A 19,678-nucleotide genomic window follows, 5' to 3' on the forward strand; every position below is an offset into this window, starting at 1 on the left:
CAAATTCTAGGTCCATGGAATAGGCAGAGCCTCACATTGGCTGTCTTCACAGCACCTGGAAGGCAGGCAATGTGACCAACAGTAAAACTCCAATAGTCCGGCATCTAATTGTACGACACTCCTAATAGTCCACCATCAAAACGGCAAGAGCCTAGTGAGTGAGCTTCGGCAAAAAACGAGTCACAAGGAAGCAGCGGCAGCAGCTGAACCAAGCGAAACCAGATGGGACCGAGTCAGTCTGCCACTGACATCGTATGACGCTGGACAGTGCTTGTGCTACAATAAAAAGGGTTAAAACACTTTATATACAGTATATACTGCATATATATATATATATATATATAACCATCCTAAAGTACCTTCTGATAGTCCCCCATATCCGATAATCCGACACCACCTAGGTCCCAAAAGTTCTGTATTATCGGAAGTCTACTGTATTTACAGAGAAGTGAACTGAGGAACAGAGATTAAGTGGCTTGTAATAGACTACTCCATAGCATAGAAGGAAGTAGTAATTCAGAGATATATGATCTAAATGAATAGACCAAACTTCCTCTAATTGATTTTTCCTCTCAGAAAAAGATTTAACCACCAAAAGAACAGGTATTTTGTAACTGTTTATTAAATCAGCAATTTTTAGCACAATCGCCTGAAAGTATTACAAAGCATATTCAAATACAGTGCCTATATATTAGAGTATCTATACAGAATTTGTTGTGCATGTAACCAAAGCAAAAACCTTAATGAACGTATATCCTTAATTACTTATCTGTAGACTCAAATATGCATCAATAATTTATTAAACATTCCCTTAAAATAACAGTGCCTTTGGCATGAACTTAAAATATTTAACAATAACACAAGAAGAGATGATGTAAAACAGAAAATGCATGTTCTCAGTGCTCAGGAAATTACACACACAAAACAAAAAATAGGCCCTCGAGCTCTTTGATTGAATTAAATGACAAATTAAACTGCAGAAGAGAGATGTATTTTTAAATGTTGTGGATCAGTTGCTGAAAGCAAGGGAATATTATTACAGTGCTTGCTTGAGATGGGCATATGAAGAACAGCTTCTATACTTGCCCCAGATCCAGCTGTTGTACACTGGCCCCTATCCACATTAGAGTTTGCAATTATTTCTAGTCATTTTTATTCACGGTCACATTTTTATAGGTTTTATAGTTAACATGGCTATAAACTGTCTCCTCTTCTCTTCCTGCTTAAGTCAAGAGCAAGACTTCCATTGACCTGTGTGAGAATAGAAGCAGAGGGTCTCAGAACAGCAGGGGAAAGATGGGAGCTGTAATCTCTATCCTGGTTTTAGCTCAGAGTTAGATACACATGCTAGCAAGAAGCAGTACTGGTCTCACAGAAACTATGCCTGATCTTAGTTCTGAACATTCTTGAGCAAATAATTTAAGCACTTTGAGGAATGAGGTCTAGGAATGCCTGCTACCCAGGCCTGGCCCATGTTTTTTTTTTAAATTGGTGGTTATGTCAGAAGTGTGGGTTTTTTACTGGCACAGCTATGCCAGCACAAGCTCTAGTGCAGAAGCAGTTATAGTGGCATAATAAAGCTTTTGTTGGTATGATTTATTTTGCTCAGGGAATGAGTATGAGGCATACAAGCAAAAACACTTCTGTCTGTTTAAGTTCTGTCTCCAGTAGGAGGGCTTGTTGGTGCACCTGTACCAGCAAACTCTTTCTAATATAGACAAGACCCCAATCCTGGGTCTTTCCTAAGCACAATAATAATAATAATGATGATGTCAAACTGAGTAGTGGTAGTGATATTATACTGTATTTCCCAGCAAATAATCAGAAAATACATTTCATTTAGGACTTGTCAACCAACAAAATGTGAACTCTGTTGTGATATCAATATAACACACTATCATTTCAATTAAGTACAAAAATATTGTTTCATTGGTATTGCTTTGGCAATTATTTTCTATGATAAATTCTTATATAAAACAAAAAAGTTGAAATGGAAAAGGTAAAATGAGATGTTTTGACCTTATCAAAATGAAGCATTTTGATTGTATCAGAACAAAATTTTGGCAAAAATCAACATGCTCATCTGGACATCTGACTAGCTCTATTCATTACACATGTTGAAAGTGCCATGAACCAGTAGCCTGCACACACTGGAATGGAAAAGAAGTTGTGCAGCCACCTTTTCACTAACAATAAAATGAGAAAGATAAAATGAATGACAAATTCACTTGAGCTATATCTAGACTGCATCCCTCTGTCGACAGAGGGATGCAAATGAAGCACATTTAAATTGCTAATGAAGCCGGGATTTAAATATCCTGTGCTTCATTAGCATAAACATGGCCACCGCTTTTTCTTGAAATGGAGTTTTTCGAAGAAAAAAAACAACAGCAGTATTCTGGACGCGGATCTGTCAAAAATAAACCCTTTTTCGACAGATCCTGTATTCTTCAAAAAATGATGTTTGCAGGAGCTGGCGAAAAAGGGTTTATTTTCGACAGATCCGTGTCCAAACTGCTGGTTTTCTTTTCAAAAAAATTCCATTTAGAAAAAAAAAAAGCAGTGGCTATGTTTATGCTAATGAACCGCGAGATATTTAAATCCCGGCTTCATTAGCAATTTCATTGTGCCTAATCTACATATCTCCGTTGACAGAGCGGTGTAGTATAGACACACCCTTAGGGTCAAATCCTGCTCTCCACTTCAGCAGATAGGGAAAGTCTAAAAGCAGTGGAACAATCGTTTCCATCGTGTCAGAAAGCAAGATGTGGAGTGTACACGTGGTGCTGATTTGCAGTCCAGGTCCACTAAGGATCCCAGTGTATCTCTATACAGAAAGGTTAGTAGTAAGGCAGGTGTAGAGATGGAGGACCAGCAGCTACACAGATCCTGTCCCTCCCTCCTATCTCCCACCCCCAACATTGTAGAATTCAGTAAAAATATTTTTTCCCATTTTCCCCCAGTCAATCTCGCTAGCCAAGATTCTCAGGGAAGGTGCTAGGATGTGCATTTGTCCCTGATTGCAGAGATCATACAAATTTAACACATGTGTATTAGTACAATTGCTTCTAAAGTCTCAATTTAAAACAATATTCTATCATTAAAATAAAATGATGTTATAATCTGCTGCATTAATTACATAGAGGACCAGTATCACTATTTGCACATAAGCCTTGTTATGTTTGACTCAGGGCTAGATTCAGCCCTGCTGTAAATGACTGAAATGAATGGAGATGCATAAAGACTGAATTTTGCCCTTAACTGGTTTTAGTTTTAGGGGGAATTTTAACCATGGTGGTGATCATGACTAAACTGTACTAAGGAAGGATGAGTAATTAAAAACAGAGTGTTCAAGAGTAATTAACTAAAGTAGGGTACCCTTGATACAAGGGCCCGAAAGCCTGGCTGGGTAAAGTAGCATCACTCTTCTGTCACTGTCTAAAATGGCTCCACTGATTCACACACAGCAGACTCCTGATAAAGATCTGGTGGCTTCTTCTCAAAGGACATCTTCACTTAGTGTCAAAAGTGGCTACCTGCCACATGCAGGGAACTGAGATAAATGGAAAAGGATGAAATGAAGCTCCTCTTCAGTGAGGGAAGTCTGGTTTCCATCTCATGTCCCCAAACACTGGAGTAACCCTAAACATGCTATCCTGTCATAGCTGAGATGAAAGAGGAGAGAGAGAAAGTGTTCAATGCGTGTAAGGGCATGATCGGCTCAAAGACGAAACAATGAAAAAAAGAAAAAGAAACAGAGAAGTAAAAACAAATAAAATAAAATCAAAATCCACCTCTGCTCCCCAAAAAACTGTTTCCTTGCAGGAGGATAAGTTAGCTTTTGGCCAACAAGCAGGGTAATTTTAAGAGGCCCAGAAATGCAAAGGTCCATCTATATAACAGCTTTGAGGAGATAAACAAGTTGCCTTGTTGACACAGAAGCAGCAGGGAATAAAATATAAGCTAAAAGGAACAGAAACCATTCCCCATGAAGGATAATTAAAATTATTTTCTCATACATGCTCTAGTAATTTTTAATATTGCTGATAATTAGCAGAGTCAACAAGACCTTACATGCTCAGTAGAGAGAGCTTTCAGACTGTTGTTGCTATAGTCAAGAAGAATGAACTTCCTTTCCAAAGACTAAGGCATCAGATGGATTCTGGAGTCAAGGATGTATGAGAGCTTTCATGCTGACAACAAATAACCTTATGGCCAAATTGACGCAGAGGTGGATTTGTCTCCAGTCAAATCAGCAGCTAGATTTCAACAACAAAAATATATTTCAATACTGTTGGATGAGTGGCTTTAAAAGTAGGTACTCAGTTACAATCATTGGTTATAAACACAGGCTAATGAAATAGTGTGTGTGTGGATTTAACATAAGGGTTGAAAATTAACACAAAACCACGAAGTACTACTTTTCAGTTTTATACAGACATACGAAGGGATTTGAGATGTTTGGTTCATTTAACAATAAATGCTAGCAGTATCAAACAAACAGCCAAGAGGATGCTACTGAAGAGATGATGGATAGCCTGCTCTCACTTATTACGCTTAGTAAAGGTAATATACCTAACAGTTGGTTACAAATAAGCATCTCTCCTTCATAGGCACCAATTTTCCCTCTATCTGGGGCATAACTGACTCCACCCACAGCTCCAAGTCTTGCCCCTACTGAACCTCTTCTCCTGCCTCTTCACACCTCTGCTCCACCCCTACCCCATCCCCATTCCATTCATTCTCCCAGGACACCGCCCAGCCTCCTTCCCCCATCCCTCTCAGAGCTTCCTGAACGTCACGATGTTTGCATCACTCCAGAATCCTAGGAGAGCAGGGGTTGGCCAGCGTGGCCATCAGTGGGTGAGAGGTGCAGGGGGAGCTTCGCTGCCAGGTGCTGCCAATTCTTCCCCATGGGTGCTCCAGCCTCAGAAGTCAGCATCTATGATCTCATTTGTGAATAAATTACTGTGTGTTATCTTAGGGGCTCCTAAATCAACTAAATAAAGAACCTTCTAATGTAATACTTACAATTAGCACACAGATATCAGAATGGACAAATATTTACTGGCATATATAATGTAAGACTTTACTTTGGTGATAAGCTAGAATTATGCATAAAGATGGATTACAATTTTTGTTTCCATTTGGTGAGGATTTTTTATATTGTGTACATCTTTAGCCTTCATATTACATGTTAGTTGTAGTGAAGATGGAAACATTTTTAAATTGCAGCAAAAAATAACAATAAGATTCTCAGCTACCAGACTGATCAAAAGTATTGAAAGATCTGAAGTAAGTGGCTAATTGAAGAGCTTGAATTTATTCAAACTTGAGAATATGTAGGGGAGAAATTTCTTAGAGCATTTAAATACTTAACACATGGAAATTTCTGAAAATTATACATGTAAGCAAGCGACAGTCACGAAATAGCCATTGTAGAACTGGAAGAATGCTGTACAACACATTACTGGAAGGTCAGATTCTGAGTACTCAAAGTTAGCAATGAACCATAAACGATTCTGAAAATTCTGTTATAATATCATTGCTATTCAGACATGATTAAATGAATTTGCTTACGTAGTCTCAGGAAATTGTCCCTCCCTCACCGAGCAGGTTAATCAGTCCCAGAAGATACTTCCAATCCATTTTACTTGGATTCAAGGAAAAAAAGTGCTAACAGCTACAGTACTTTTGATACCTATAGTATTTTATGTTAGATGTGGATTCCAAGGTGATTCTCATTCTCATACATATGACTAAACTAACTGTCAAGTTTGGTGCCAGGAAGAAATTGTTCTACCTCTCTGGGGTGAAAGCATATTAAAATAGATGGGGCTAGAGGGAATCACTTTCCTCTGGAACACTGAAAATAGAGGTGTGCAGTGCCCACATGATCAACTTTTTTTTGATTGTACAACTGGGAAGGATGGTGAGGTGAAGTGCTAGTGCACTTCTTTCCCTTCAAATGTTTCTTTAATAAATTAACAATGCTCTAAGGGGCCTACCCAACTTTTGTGAAAGAGTATCATTAATTTCAATGGAAGTTGGCTTGGCTCCTTAATGGCTTACTTTCTGTAGATGAGGCTACAGTAGGAGTAGAACATCTTTTCTACATTTGCCAGCTTTCTGTTAACAAAGAAAGAATTCAAAATTCTGCTGAAACAAAGAACATAAAACAAATAATTTGAAGTAAGTATACCCATATAATTGGTTGTAAACTTTGAGTGTAAATCCCAAGAGAATTTATCAAGCCAAACTGAATATGCACACTGACTATCCTGAAAAGAAATGTAATACAATACACCCTTCTCCCATGATTGAAAGCAATGCTTCTGTTTCTGCTAAAACACGTGACTTCCTTTGCTTCCAAGTAGCAGGACCATACAGTGTTACAGTTCACGAATATACACCGATGAAGCTACACAGAAATTTTGAAAATTCCCATCCCCAACACAGTGGGCGTCCAAATCTTTTTAGCTGATGATATTACATAGACGGAGTCAGCTACACATTCTTTTATGAAGCAAAAGAAAACATCTCTTCTGTTTACAATCGCACAACTGACAGATTTAAACAACTTCAAATATTGCAGATTCTAAAAATAATCTCTGGTAAAAATTCTTAACTTTCTGCTCATGTCCTGAGCATTCTTACAAAAGTTCTACCCATGCCCCTCTTCACTCAAACAGGTTATTATTAATAGTAACAGCAGAACATGAAGACAAGGCCCTTTGTATTTTTGCCTTTTCTAAAGCTAGGGATGCTGACACTCACAAAGGCACCTAAGGTATCTTTATTAAACAAAGCTATGATTTCTAGAAATGGGTAAGTTTGAAATTAGAGCTTTCTTCCATTTGCTAAACAGTTTGTGGAGTTTTGTATTTACTAAGCATTCATGCTTGGTAGATGATTTTAGGTGTGACAATTCTTTTCTGCTTTTTGGTGGTAAATGCAATCAGACATAAATAGGGTGATTTTAAAAGAAAGCTTGGCTCTCTTAACCATAAAAGGTATGGAATTAGTTACAAAAGGCACTTGTGATAAACCTGTCTTAGTGAAGGTCAGCTGGAGCTATTACATAAGTAACCCCTGTACTATGCTGCTGGGTCCAGCAACTTGTGTGAAATCTGATATGTGATTTAAAGATTTCCTCTAAATCTAATTTCAAGCCTTAGTGCTTCAACTCATTTATAAAAAGATTCAGAGGGCTTACAATTCCCTCCATTCCTCACTTAATCTGCTGCTGGAGTTTTTCATTCTGCCATCTGCAGAGGCTTCCTGTGTGAGGGTGGCACTAAATGAGGTGGTAGGATGCCAGGCAGTTCATACCCATCCAGTTTAATCTTGATGAGATGTTTTGCCAGTGCAAACTCCTCCTCATCCAACATGCCGTCATTATCACAATCTGCAAGCTTCCAGATTTTCCCCAGGACGCTGTTTGGCAGTTTGGAGTTCACCATTTCCTTCTTTGCATTGACCCCAGAGATTTTGCCGTTGATTGGTGACAGAGTGTAAAAGATCTCATCGTATACAGGTTTATCTTTGGCAACAACCCACTCATCTTCATCAACTCCTTCCCCAGCACCTTCCCCGTATCCATGGCCAAAGGGTCCTGTTGTGGTGCCATCAAAAGCTCCACCATGCACCATCTGTGTAGGCATGTTGCTCTCTTCCTGGCTCATCAGGCTCATTAGAGAAGCAATTCTATTGGCCAACATGTTATCCACAGCTTCAATCAGCTTTGGTTTCAGAGAATGAAATTTAGAGAAGTCACAGGTCTCCAGCTGTTCCTGTCAATAACAAAACACACACAACATTGACTAAACAAAACATTTGTCAAAGGTTTCACTGATAGAAGGTTTCAGAGCAGATTCTATTGAAGTCACTGTTTCACATTAGACGTCTGTCTGCAGAAGTAGAACATGAGGCAGTTCTCAGAGCAGAAACTCAAAATTAAACCCACTTGAAAGACAAACAAAATTTTATATTTCATATAGATACCCTCATACACTGATCAGCCTTAAATAAAAAATTGTAAGCATAATTTTCCAATGAATCACTATGATATCCTTTCTTATCAATAGGTCCCTACCAAATTCATGGCCATAGGATTTTTAAAATAGTAAAATTCAAGATTTCACTTTGGAATTTCAGAGTTTTGTAACTCTGTAGGAGAAGGTAGCACTACCTTCAGAGGATAACTGCTGGCTGGAAGTCCAGTTCTGAAGGCATAGCCAAAAGCAGCAACAGTGCAAAAGTAAGGATGGCATGATATAGTGTTGATACCTTTACTTCTGCACTGCTGCCTATAGAACTGGGCTCCCAGTCTGCAGCTGTCACTCTTCAGCTGCCCATCTCTGAAGACAGCAGTGCAGATGTATGTGTGGCATGATATGGTACGGCCGCCATTCTGCGCTGCTGCTCACAGAAAACTGCCTTCAGAGCTGCCGCATTCCAGCTGTCCAGCTCTGAAGGCAGCACAGAAGTAACGGTGGCAATACCACAACCGCCCCCTAAAATAACCTGGCAATCCCCCCTCACCCCCCCCCCCCCACACACACACTTTTCACAGTCTGTGATGTGTTTTCCACGGCCCTGAATTTGATAGAACCCTACCTATTAAATTGCATTTACAACACTTACTCAAGAATCAAATATTTTACAAACAACTGTCAGTTAATAGTTTTCCATTTAACATTATTCCTTTTAAGAAAATATTTAGATCTGAAAAATAATAAGGAATTATTTTAAAGGGAGAGAAAGTTTCATCAGTAAGGACTCAACCTTGCAAACACAAACACACTGAAAGGTTAAAATGTCAAAATATTTGCAGTGTCAGGGCTTGATTTTTTTAAGGAAAAAAAATAGCACTTAAGAAAAAAAAGTAGCACTTTCCCCAGTTATAAGGAGAACCTTCCTATAACCAGTCTTATCTTTCCTGCCACTCTCTCCCACCCCCAACTTCCACAACTCAAATAACTGATTTCACTTATAACAGGGATGTGAATGGTTAACTTTACTGGGTGATGCTTACCCATTATGGTTAACCAGAGAAGGCTGGGGCAGCCCTGGATACTCCAGCCTGGCAGATGCAGCCCCCTGTCACAGAAGACCTACCCTGGCCCACCCCCGCCTGCCCCTGTTTAATTGGTTATGTGATTAACAGGGGATTAACCAGTTAACATGTTTAACCAGTTAACTGATTAAATGGGCTTTCACATCCCTAATGTACATTTTCAAAAACTTTTCTTATCAGGTGAATTAAGAACTAAATGTCAAACCTAAGTTCACTGAACTTTCCTGTTTTTTGCTATATCTTTAATGTTCTAGCTGCTGTATCAGAGGCAGCAGCGTGGAATGCCAGGCGGGAGCTGGTCTGTGAGAGGAGCCAGTTTAAAAAACAGCTCCCCTCACACACCGGCTGCCTGTCGCTCCACGCTGCTGCCTGTGATATAGAGGCAGCAGTGCAGGGTGGCCGCAGCCACTGCCTGGGAGGAGGTCTGAGCTCCCAGCCCCGGTGTGAGTTGGAGCTGAGCAAGTTTGCCTGCCCGCCCAGTTCCTAAATACTCTTTAAATGCAGAACCGCAGCAGGCGTAGGAACTGAGCTGGGTTGTCTGCCTGCCTGGCTCCTATTACACTTTAAATGCAGAGCCACAGCAGGGGTAGGTCCCAGAGCTGGCACAAACCGGGACTGAGCCAGGCTGCTGGCCAGCCTGCTAAAAAATTTACTGGGGTGGGGTGGGGTGGGGTGGGGTGGGGCGGAGGAATGCGTGTAGTCTATAGCATTAACCTATAAGATTCTGCTTATTGGTTACTCAGTTAACTGACTACACTATTACATCCCTAAAATATACATAGGCAATTTTTATTATACCAACTGTCTCATGTATACATAATTAGTACATTTACCCTGCATTGCTTGGGTCCATAACTCAAGAATTTTTTTTTAAATAAAAGGAATATGTACATGCTTTATTTAAAATGATTGTATGGTGTTATTTTTAGGAAGTTCATTTTTATTTTGAATTTCTTAAAAAAAAGGGATTGTTAAATTTTTCCATTAATTTGTTTTAGTGTTTTTTTAGATGGGAATTCCATCATGTTTCTCCTCCTCCGCCGCCCCCTCATCCCTATATACTCTTAGCATTTGCTATTTTTTTTAAACAAAAAGGACTATTGTCAATTTGGTTTGCAATAAGTTTTTAAACATTATGCATTGATTTAACTGTGCCAAAACAGAAGACTACTCCATTCTCAGAAACAACTCTATTCCAGGTTCATCCTATTTTACTGGTTCATCTTGGTTCAGTCCCTTCAACATTCACTCAGTTATATCAATTTTGAAGACTGTACTTGATTTGGTGAGTCTGTCTCTTTTCTGTTTGGTTTTCTGGGAAGCAATCCCATTCCAGGGACATCCCATTTTCATGGCACAACCAAACATTTATATTTCTTTAAGTAATGACAAGAGGCAACTATACACTGAATTCGGTGGTCCTAGCTGTTAACGTTTAGGAAGATTTTTCAAACCTGAAGCAGCGGTTTAGCTGTGCCAAAATGGAGCATTACTCCAAATTTCTCCATTTTATGTCTTCTCTATAAGATTTATTGAATCCTTTATTTGCAGATTCATCCTATTTTTCTGACTCATCTTGGTACAGTCCGGGGTGAAAGTAACACATTTCTTACATGTTATGCTGTATCACAACCACTTCCCCCTGGGGGAAGCTCTAAGAACAGGAGGTTGGGAGGTGGGGTTGTGATACAACAGTACCTATAAGAAATTTAAGTGTGAGGTGGAGTGTGGGGAGTGGGGAAGTGTGGGGTTCAGGAGTCAGGACAGGGGCTTGGAAATGTGGGGGGCTCAGAGCAGGGAGCACAAGGTGTGGGGGTACAGGAGTCAAAGTTGGGGGATGAGGAGGGACTGAGGGCAGGGGTTCAGGAATCAGGTGGGCGCTAAAGGAGGGGCTCTGAGCAGGGGGCTGGTGTGTAGTAAGGTGCAGGAACCAAGGCTGAGGAGTGGCTAAGGGCAGAGGGTTGGTGTGTGAGCAGGGTTGCAGAAGTCAAGGTTGGAGGGTGAGGAGGGTCTCTGGGTAGGTGGTGTGTGTTGGTGAGTAGGGTCTCAGGGCAAGAGGAGTGGGAGATGAAGGGGCTGAGGGCAGAAGAGTTGGTATGCAGGGGGTGCAGGAGTCAGGCTTGGGAGGTGAGTTGGGGCTCAGGGCAGGGAGCTGGGTGTGCAAGGAGGTATGAAGGGGTAGGGGAGAGACACAAAGCCCCTCACTCAGATTCATATAAGGGCTGCTTGCTCTCGCTCCCTGACAGGACAGGGAAGAGCAAAGTGCACTGCTCATCTGCCCCTGCAGTCTCTAGTAGTCAGAGTGAGCTCTTTCCCCTCACTCCCTGACTGTGAGGAAGGAGAATAGCAGCAATGTCCCCATATGAATCTGGGGAGGCATAGATATGCACATCCAGGAGTGGGGTAGATTTCAATTTACAAATCTAAATTTCAACCTACAAACAATAGTTTTCCACTATAACTCTCCCCCCTAACCACCTGACAAACACTGATAAATTGCTCTGACACATCATGGATTCAGGCTTCCCTGCTCCACAAAACTCTGGAATCTAATGGTTCTGACCCAAATTTCTGAAAAAGTCTGTGCACATAAAATCAGTTATACACTTGGAAACTGGCAAGACCAGAAGACTCTTGGTTTCTTTTAAACGTATTTAGCTGGAATTCATTTACTATTACCTGCTACAAAGTCTGTACTGATGAGTTTAGTTTCAGGAAGCAGAGATTAAGATCACAACTCAGTCTGCTAGCTGTAACACAACTTTGCTGCCATCTGCTGCTGAGATTTAGGAAAATACAAGTCACTTCAAATACTAAGCCTGCCTCAAGTTTTCTACTTTATTTACCTGTTTCCTAATTCCATCATCAATGACTGCATAGCAAACAGGAAGCTGTACTCTCCTGCTTCTCTTTATATAAATCCTTCCTTAAAGTCTACCACCTCAAGGAGTCACCTCTCCCTTCTGATTAATTATTCCTACACTGTACAAAAAATCCTGGACTATATTTTGAGTTTTTCTTGTCTTTCTGCTTTTACAACTTGCTGGTTTCTAAGTTAACTCTAACCTCTTAGGAAAGTCTTGGACATCATCGTGGAGAGCTCAATACACATTTCTGCTCAATACACAATAGTAGTAAAAACAAAAGCGAACAAAAATAGAGTGTATAAAGGACAGGACAAAAAGCCATTTTGAAAATATTATGTTGCCATTACATAAATCAATGGTCCACACTTATTTGCAATACCATACTCAGTTCTGGTCACCTCATCTCAAACACAGAGATAGCAGAAATTGAGGAAATCTCAGACACACATGGTGAAAACAAATTAGAGGAAATGAAATATGAGCAGGTTCTGAAATGAACGGGACTGTGGGAGTCAAGAAGAAATACAAGAAATACAAGAATTAGACACAATACAGAATGGTATAAAGAAAGTAAATCAGGCACTCATATTTACATACTAACACAGGAGTGAGCAAAAGGGCCTCTGCAGGCCTGATCCGGACCACCAAGCAGGTTGATCCGGCCTGCAGACGCCCTGCCGCTCCCCTGTCCCCAGGCCAATTAGGACCTGGGGGTGAGGGGAAGAGCACCAAGTTTCCTGATTGGCCTTGGGGGTGGGGGAGTGTGCAAAGTTTCCTCTGTCCTGTTCCCGCCCTGCGAGGAGCGCATGGAGATTAGAAGTGCTACGTGCTCCTGGCAGGGCGGAGGGAAGCTTCGCACACTACTCCGTCCCCAAACCCTGACTGGCCTGGGGACAGAAGGGGAAGCATGCAAAGTCTCCTCCCACTACCAGGGGCATGGGTGCCTAGGCGGACCTCAGGTGGGGGGGGTCTGTGGGTGGGGAAGCAAGGAAGTATCCTGGCCCTGCCCCTTCCTCTTGAAGCCCTGCCTCTCCTGGTACAGCCCAGGGCCATTAAAAAAATTTCATATGTTCTATTACTATGAGTTTAGGTGAAACAAAAGACAGAATTATGTAGCACTTTAAAGACTAACAAGATGGTTTATTAGGTGATGAGCTTTCATGGGCCAGACCCACTTCCTCAGATCAAATTGTGGACCATATTGAGTTTAGGATTCTTTTTCCTTATTAATCCATTGTTTTCATTACTGTGATCTTAACTCACAATAATATAGTAAAAGACACAGCACTAAATTTTTAATCGTTATCAATTTCTGACAATTTGTTGACACTGCCTACAATTACAAACATTATGAGAGGCACTGTCATATTCCTACATTTACCAGGACTGTCAGAAGCCACTGTTTGATTGCCAGGGTATAAATTAACTTTGATTTGAGTTAATATACCTGCATTTTCTTGACCTCTGGGAAGTCCCCTGGTGAGATATGGTGCTCTCGTTGCAGTTGGATATAGATTTCAGGTAACCTGCTGATCAGTTCCCTCTTCTTGGCCTCTTTTCCAAATACAGATGGCATTTCCTTCCTTAGATGGCTTATAATGTAAGCATGAACCTAGAAGAAACAGATGAGAATTGATACATTATTTTGCAGAGTCAATAATCTATGACAGTATTCCTCCTGACTACAAAAAGAAATGTGAAAAATAAGTTGGACACTAACACATTTTAGGAACAATATGCATCAATTATGAGAAATACAATAAAATTGACAACCTGCTGAGGTGAAGATGCTCTTGAGATGTAGGCAAATTTCATGCAGCTCACAGTTTGTGTTTGCGGAAATGTGAGTTAGCTATCATTTGCTGGCTTGTCCCAAGCCTTGTGATAGTTTTTGTAAAATAAGTAAGTGTTTCTTAAATTTACACCAAACAATACTTAAAAAATGGAATGCAACTAATGAGCAGCATAGCATGAATCGGTCAGTGCCAACAATAAGAGTGAAACAAGGATAGAAGAATTAGGCCACGATCTTGCAACAATGTTCCCCCATGCCCCACTTTTAAGTTTAACTGAAACAACTCCATCTGCCTTGCCAAATAAATTATTTTAGGACGAGTGGAAAAAATGTCCCACAGCAATCTAATCAATGTCAAGAGATAGGATAATTTAAGTGGAGTAAGTAAATGAATAGGAATCTGTGTCATTACAGAAGAGGGAGTGCATGATTTCTATATTTAGGCAGCCACAAAAGGATGGCAGAGTGTGCCTCTTATGGTAATACCATTATTCTTTGACTGCCTTATAAAGCTCGAGAGGGGAAAGCAGAATTATTCCAACAAAAGGAAAGATATTTGTTTAGTATGAATCCTAAAACATATTGCTGCTTAGTAGGGATATTAACACATATACGTTTAAATGATTAACCGATATACCTGGGCTTATCAATTAATCCAAACGACTACCCTCCACCCCCTCGTATCAGAGGCAGCAGAGGGAGGAGGTGGGAGCCGGTGCCTGTGGGGAGACAGTTTTTATGCTGGCTCCCCTTATGTGCCAGTTCCTGCAGAACTGCCCCCATTCAGTGCCGGGGGCAGGCGGACTGGTTCCTCACAAGCACCAAATCCCATGCCATTGCCTGCCCCTCTCCCCCACCCACTGCTGCACAGGGGGTAGCAGACGGAGCAGCTCCTGACCAAGGGAGAGGGCGAGTTTCCGACAGACAGAGGCTGCTCCAGCATCTCACGAAGCAGCCTTTGTCTGCGGCATGTTCAGGCTACTGCTAGCCCACGCTGTGGCTTCTGAATCAGAGGCTGCAACACAGGGCAGCAGGTGGGAGCCAGTCTGTGTAGAGAGCCAATTTTTAAACTGGGGGAATAAAAGGGAAGTGGGAACGAAAGGCTGCAGAAAGCAGCTGTGAAGAAAAAATAGGCATGTGAATACCATAGTGATAAGCACAGTACAAATACCTACATAGATACTACAGAACATGTTTTACAGCATTCTATACAAATCTTAAAAGGTTCCCCGTGAAGAAAAGGAATATGTTTGTATCTTTCTTGCTTCTAGAAGAGACATGAAAAGATGCTCCTACCCCACACTCCCATACTTTTCAAAGGAAATTATTTCTGCCTTTTTTGTTCTGTTTATCCCCACAGTTTGCTTGCAGGGATGTACAAGTATGCTTACCGGCTAACCAGTTAACTAGAGGGCCAGCTGGTGGGAGCAGGCTCCCCCTTCTGCCTATGGTGGCCCAGTTGGTAGGTCTCCAGCAGTCTGATGGGGCCAGAGCAGCTCCCGCTGCCCACAGTCACAGCAAGTCAGGCAGAGCAGATCCCTCCCCATGGTCAGTGGTTAATCGGTTAAACAAATCGTTTTTATATCCCCATTTGCTTGTAGGGTTGCCAGATGGTTTAACCAAAAATACCAAACACTCCCCTCCCACCCTCCAAAAAAGAAAAAACACCGGGGAAAAAAATCTGTTGAGAAAAAGGGGGAGACCAAAGTTGTTAAGCAAAAAAAAAAAAAAAAAAAAAAAGACCCCAAGAGTTACTAAGAAACACAGCATGGCCCCCTTTAAGAAACGCTTTTGAGGCTTTTTGGCCCTAACAGGTTGCTGGTGGCCATCTACCATCTTGTCTTCCTGCTCCAGCCCAGACAGCTCCCCTGCAGAACCAGGTAAGCACACAGGATTTTCGCCTCCTGGCAGGGGGGAAAAAATTAGAAAATACCAGACATTTTAGGTGTCTGGCATTTTCTGAATTTTTTTTAACGGACAGGAGGCAAAAATACCGGACTGTACTGGACACCTGGCAACCTATTTGCTTGACAGTTTTATTGCCAGCTGAACTCCTAGAGATGATGCCACTTCAACTGCTAAGAAACTAAAATCTTGAACTTCTGAGAAGGGTTTTTAATCAGACTGTATAAAACTTGTGTGTTAGTTAATATCTATTTGGAATAGGTCCCATATGAAGAAAGGCTAAAGCGACTGCGACTTTTCAGTTTGGAAAAGAGGAGACTGAGGGGGGATATGATAGAGGTCTATAAAATCATGAGTGGTGTGGAGAGGGTGAATAAAGAAAAGTTATTCATTAGTTCCCATAACATAAGGACTAGATGACACCAAATTAAATTAATGGGTAGCAGGTTTAAAACTAGTAAGCAAAAGTTCTTCTTCACACAGCGCATAGTCAACCTGTGGAACTCCTTGCCAGAGGAGGCTGTGAAGGCTAGAACTATAACAGAGTTTAAAGAGAAGCTAGATAAATTCATAGAGGTTAGGTCCATAAAAGGCTATTAGCCAGGGGGTACGAATGGTGTCCCTGGCCTCTGTTTGTCAGAGGTTGGAGATGGATGGCACAAGACAAATCGCATGATCACTGTCTTCAGTCCACCCCCTCTGGGGCACTTGATGCTGGCAGACAGGTTACTGAGCTAGATGGACCTTTGGTCTGACCCAGTACGGCCATTCTTATGTTCTTATTTAATTCAAACTTTGGACAGACACTTGGGAGAAAGTACTTTATGCTTAAGATTCAGACAGCACTGCTCCTTTGTCTGAGAATTGAGACAGCTCCCAATTCTTTGACTCTCTGACTAAAACAGAAACAAGACTTGATATTCCTGAGTTCTAAGAATTAAAGTAACTCACCTTCTCTTTCTTTACACATTATAAATAATAAAAAATAGCAGTAAATGTTTTTCTTTTGGTAGGCCACTTTTGGCATAGCTGCTTTAGATGGAAGATTTACATCTATGTTTGTACTAATTAATTTTTTAAAAGCCTGGTTTTTGGTCCACATGACAAAAATATTACAGGAATGGGCCTAAAAGCAAACTGAAAACCAAACATGCCTGCATAGACCATTCTGTTTTGTTTTATGTTACCTTGCAATCACATAAAGAAAAAGTCACCTGTAAGATTGCACGGAATCCCTTCCTACCAAGATAGAGGAGACATACCTGACTGAATTAGCATAAAAGCCTAAACACGACCATTAATTTTTTGAAGTCTGACAAACAGAGAGAGCATTGTTTAGAAAATGCCTGCAATTCTATAAATGTATCAATACAGAGAACACCATGACTGTTACATTATCAAATTGGTGAGACCTATTTCTTATAGCATGGGGGAAGAGTTAGTGTATATTACTCACAATGTGTCTATTTCTATTATTTAAACTAGCATGCCATTACTGAGAAAGAGTCTGATACAAGGAATACTAATGCTGAAATACAAGACATCTCTAAGTACTTCACAGAGGAGAACTGCAAGAATCAGCTACATAATTACTAAGGGAGGGAGAATAAGAGTGAAGAATTGTAGAAATACTACTACTAGGGTTTTATTTGAAATATTTTTGCTCCTTTGGCTTCATTTTTATAATCTTAAATGTGATCAATTCACTATTCCATCAAGATCTAACGGAAGAATCATTATAATGGAGGTCTGTGGACAGCTAACTGTATTCCTCTAATTACCAACAGACCATGACAGATCAATGCTGTTCCTGCACATAAAAACAAACAAAAAATATTCATTTACACATGTTGCCATATGTTTGTGTTAAAATTTTTGTACAGATGGAGGAATGCAGAAAAACTTAAGATGACGCTTCCTTTATACAAATTCTAGATCAGTAGGTTCCCGAGGCCCTATGGGGAAGTAAGACTAGGATCTCTGTATCCTTCCAAGAATGTCGTAGGCAACCCCATCCTGTAAAAATAAACATATTATATAAAAATATAAACAATTTCAATTTGAATAGCAAGCCAGCCTCATGAGGGATGACGATGCAGGGCAGCCAAACCCGAAAGGATACTGAACTGCCGATTCCTCTTCTTTCAGCAAGAAAAATTTCCAGAATAGGCACCTGGAATGTGCGAACAATGTGGGAAGTAGGTAAGACAGCCCAGGTAGTAAGAGAAATGAACAAGTACAAGCTAAACATCATGGGAATTAGTGAGACAAGATGGGTACAGTCAGGTAAGGTACAAGTTTCATCAGGGGAAATAGTGCTCTACTCAGGCCATGAAGAGGAAAATGCACCACATACGGAGGGGGTTGCACTCTTGCTGTCACCAGAGGCACATAAAGCTCTTATACCATGGGAACCTGCAGGGCCAAGAAGTATCCTTGCAACATTCAGGACCATAAACAGGAAAATTAATATGCACATCTTTCAGTGTTATGCACCGACAAATGATAAAGAGGAATGAATAAAAGAAGAATTTTATAACAGACTACAGCATGTGCTTGACAAGACAAAACCAAAGACATCGTAGTCATGGGCAATTTTAATGCCAAAGTAGGAGATGATAACACAGGATATGAAGAGACTATGGGGAAGCATGGGCTAGGAGTTATGAATGAAAATGGAGCAATGTTTGCTAACTTTTGTGCAGTTAACCAACTTATTCTAGGAGGAAATGTTTTTCCACATAAGAACATCTATAAAACAACATGGATATCCCCCAATTATCAAACACAGAATCAGATCAACCACTTCTGCATTAATCAACAATTTAGATGATCCTTTCAGGATATTAAAGACAGGGCCGGTCCGAGCCATTTTGGCACCCCGGGCCCGGGTGCGCGGTGCTGCCCCCAGCGCATGCGCGGGCCTACCCAGGGTGCGCGGGCCTGCCCATCCCCGGGGCGCACGGCACATGCATGGGCCGGTTACGGCCACTGGCGCACAGCCCGGGGTCCACCCCCAGGGCGCATGGCGCATGCGCTGCCTAGCCCAGTCCGGCCAACGCTGCTGGCGCACGTGTCGGGCCATGCAGGGCCCCGTGGCTGTGGGGGGAAGGGCGCTGCTGGCCGGCACTGCAGGAGCCGGGCATGCAGCGCCTGATGGCAGCTATAAGGGACGCTGCGCATCTCTTACAGCTGCCATCAGGCGCCCCCCATCGGTTGGCACCCCGGGTAGCTGCCCACCTCGCCCACCCCTCAGTCCAGCTGTGGTTAAAGTATACAGAGGAGCTGATGTGGCCCCAGATCACCATCTACTGATGGCCAAATTGAAGCTAAAACTACGAAAGAACAGGACACCAAATTATAACGTAGGATTTTTAAAATATCAGGTAAAGAAAGAAATGTTCTGTATCATGCTTAACAATAAATATCAAGCACTGGAACATCTAGATAAAAATTTAAGCACTGACAGCCAGCGGCAACAAATAAAAGACAGTACATGTGAAGAAGTCTTAGGCAAAATAGAACATCAACACAGAGAGTGCATATCAGTGGAAACATTTAGGAGGATTGAAGAGAGGAGAGAGAACCAGAACTTTCAAAATTACAGCCCAAGAGAACTACACAAATGCCAACAAAGGGGTTAAAAAGAGCAGATAAGAAAAATTATATTGACAACCTGGCAAAAGACTATGAGGAAGCAGCAGTTACAAGAAACATGAAAGGTCTGAACGATTCAAACAAGAAACTCTCAGGAAAATATTTACAACATAACCGACCCATCAAGGAAAAAATGGGGAGAAAGATTGCAAATGTAGAAAATCAGATGGAAAGATGGGTAGAATATTTTAGCAAACTTCTAAACAGACCAGTTCCAAAAGATTCCCCAGAAATCCAGCCAGCTGAAGACGACCTTTTTGTCACTTGTAGCAAGCCAAGTAAAGAAGAGATAAAGGAAGCAATTTGACTTCTTAGAAGTGGGAAAGCTGCAGGTCCTGATGGAATACCAGTAGAAGCTATAAAGGTGGACACAGA

At 41.3% G+C, this 19,678-nt stretch overlaps 1 protein-coding gene across 1 annotated transcript in view; it reads right to left on the reverse strand.

Annotated features, from left to right (window-relative positions):
• Positions 1-604: 604 nt before the first annotated feature.
• Positions 605-19,678, reverse strand: part of EHD4 (EH domain containing 4) — a 59,298-nt gene continuing 40,224 nt past the window's right edge. The window contains exons 5-6 of the mRNA XM_075927200.1: positions 13,394-13,558; positions 605-7,793 (exon numbers count right to left, since the gene is read on the reverse strand). Coding sequence (XP_075783315.1) covers positions 7,257-7,793; positions 13,394-13,558 — 702 coding nt within the window. The 3' untranslated portion in view covers positions 605-7,256. The remainder of the gene's footprint in view (positions 7,794-13,393; positions 13,559-19,678) is intronic.

Source organism: Pelodiscus sinensis, chromosome 4 (assembly GCF_049634645.1).
Source record: "Pelodiscus sinensis isolate JC-2024 chromosome 4, ASM4963464v1, whole genome shotgun sequence".
Lineage (NCBI taxonomy): Eukaryota > Metazoa > Chordata > Testudines > Trionychidae > Pelodiscus > Pelodiscus sinensis.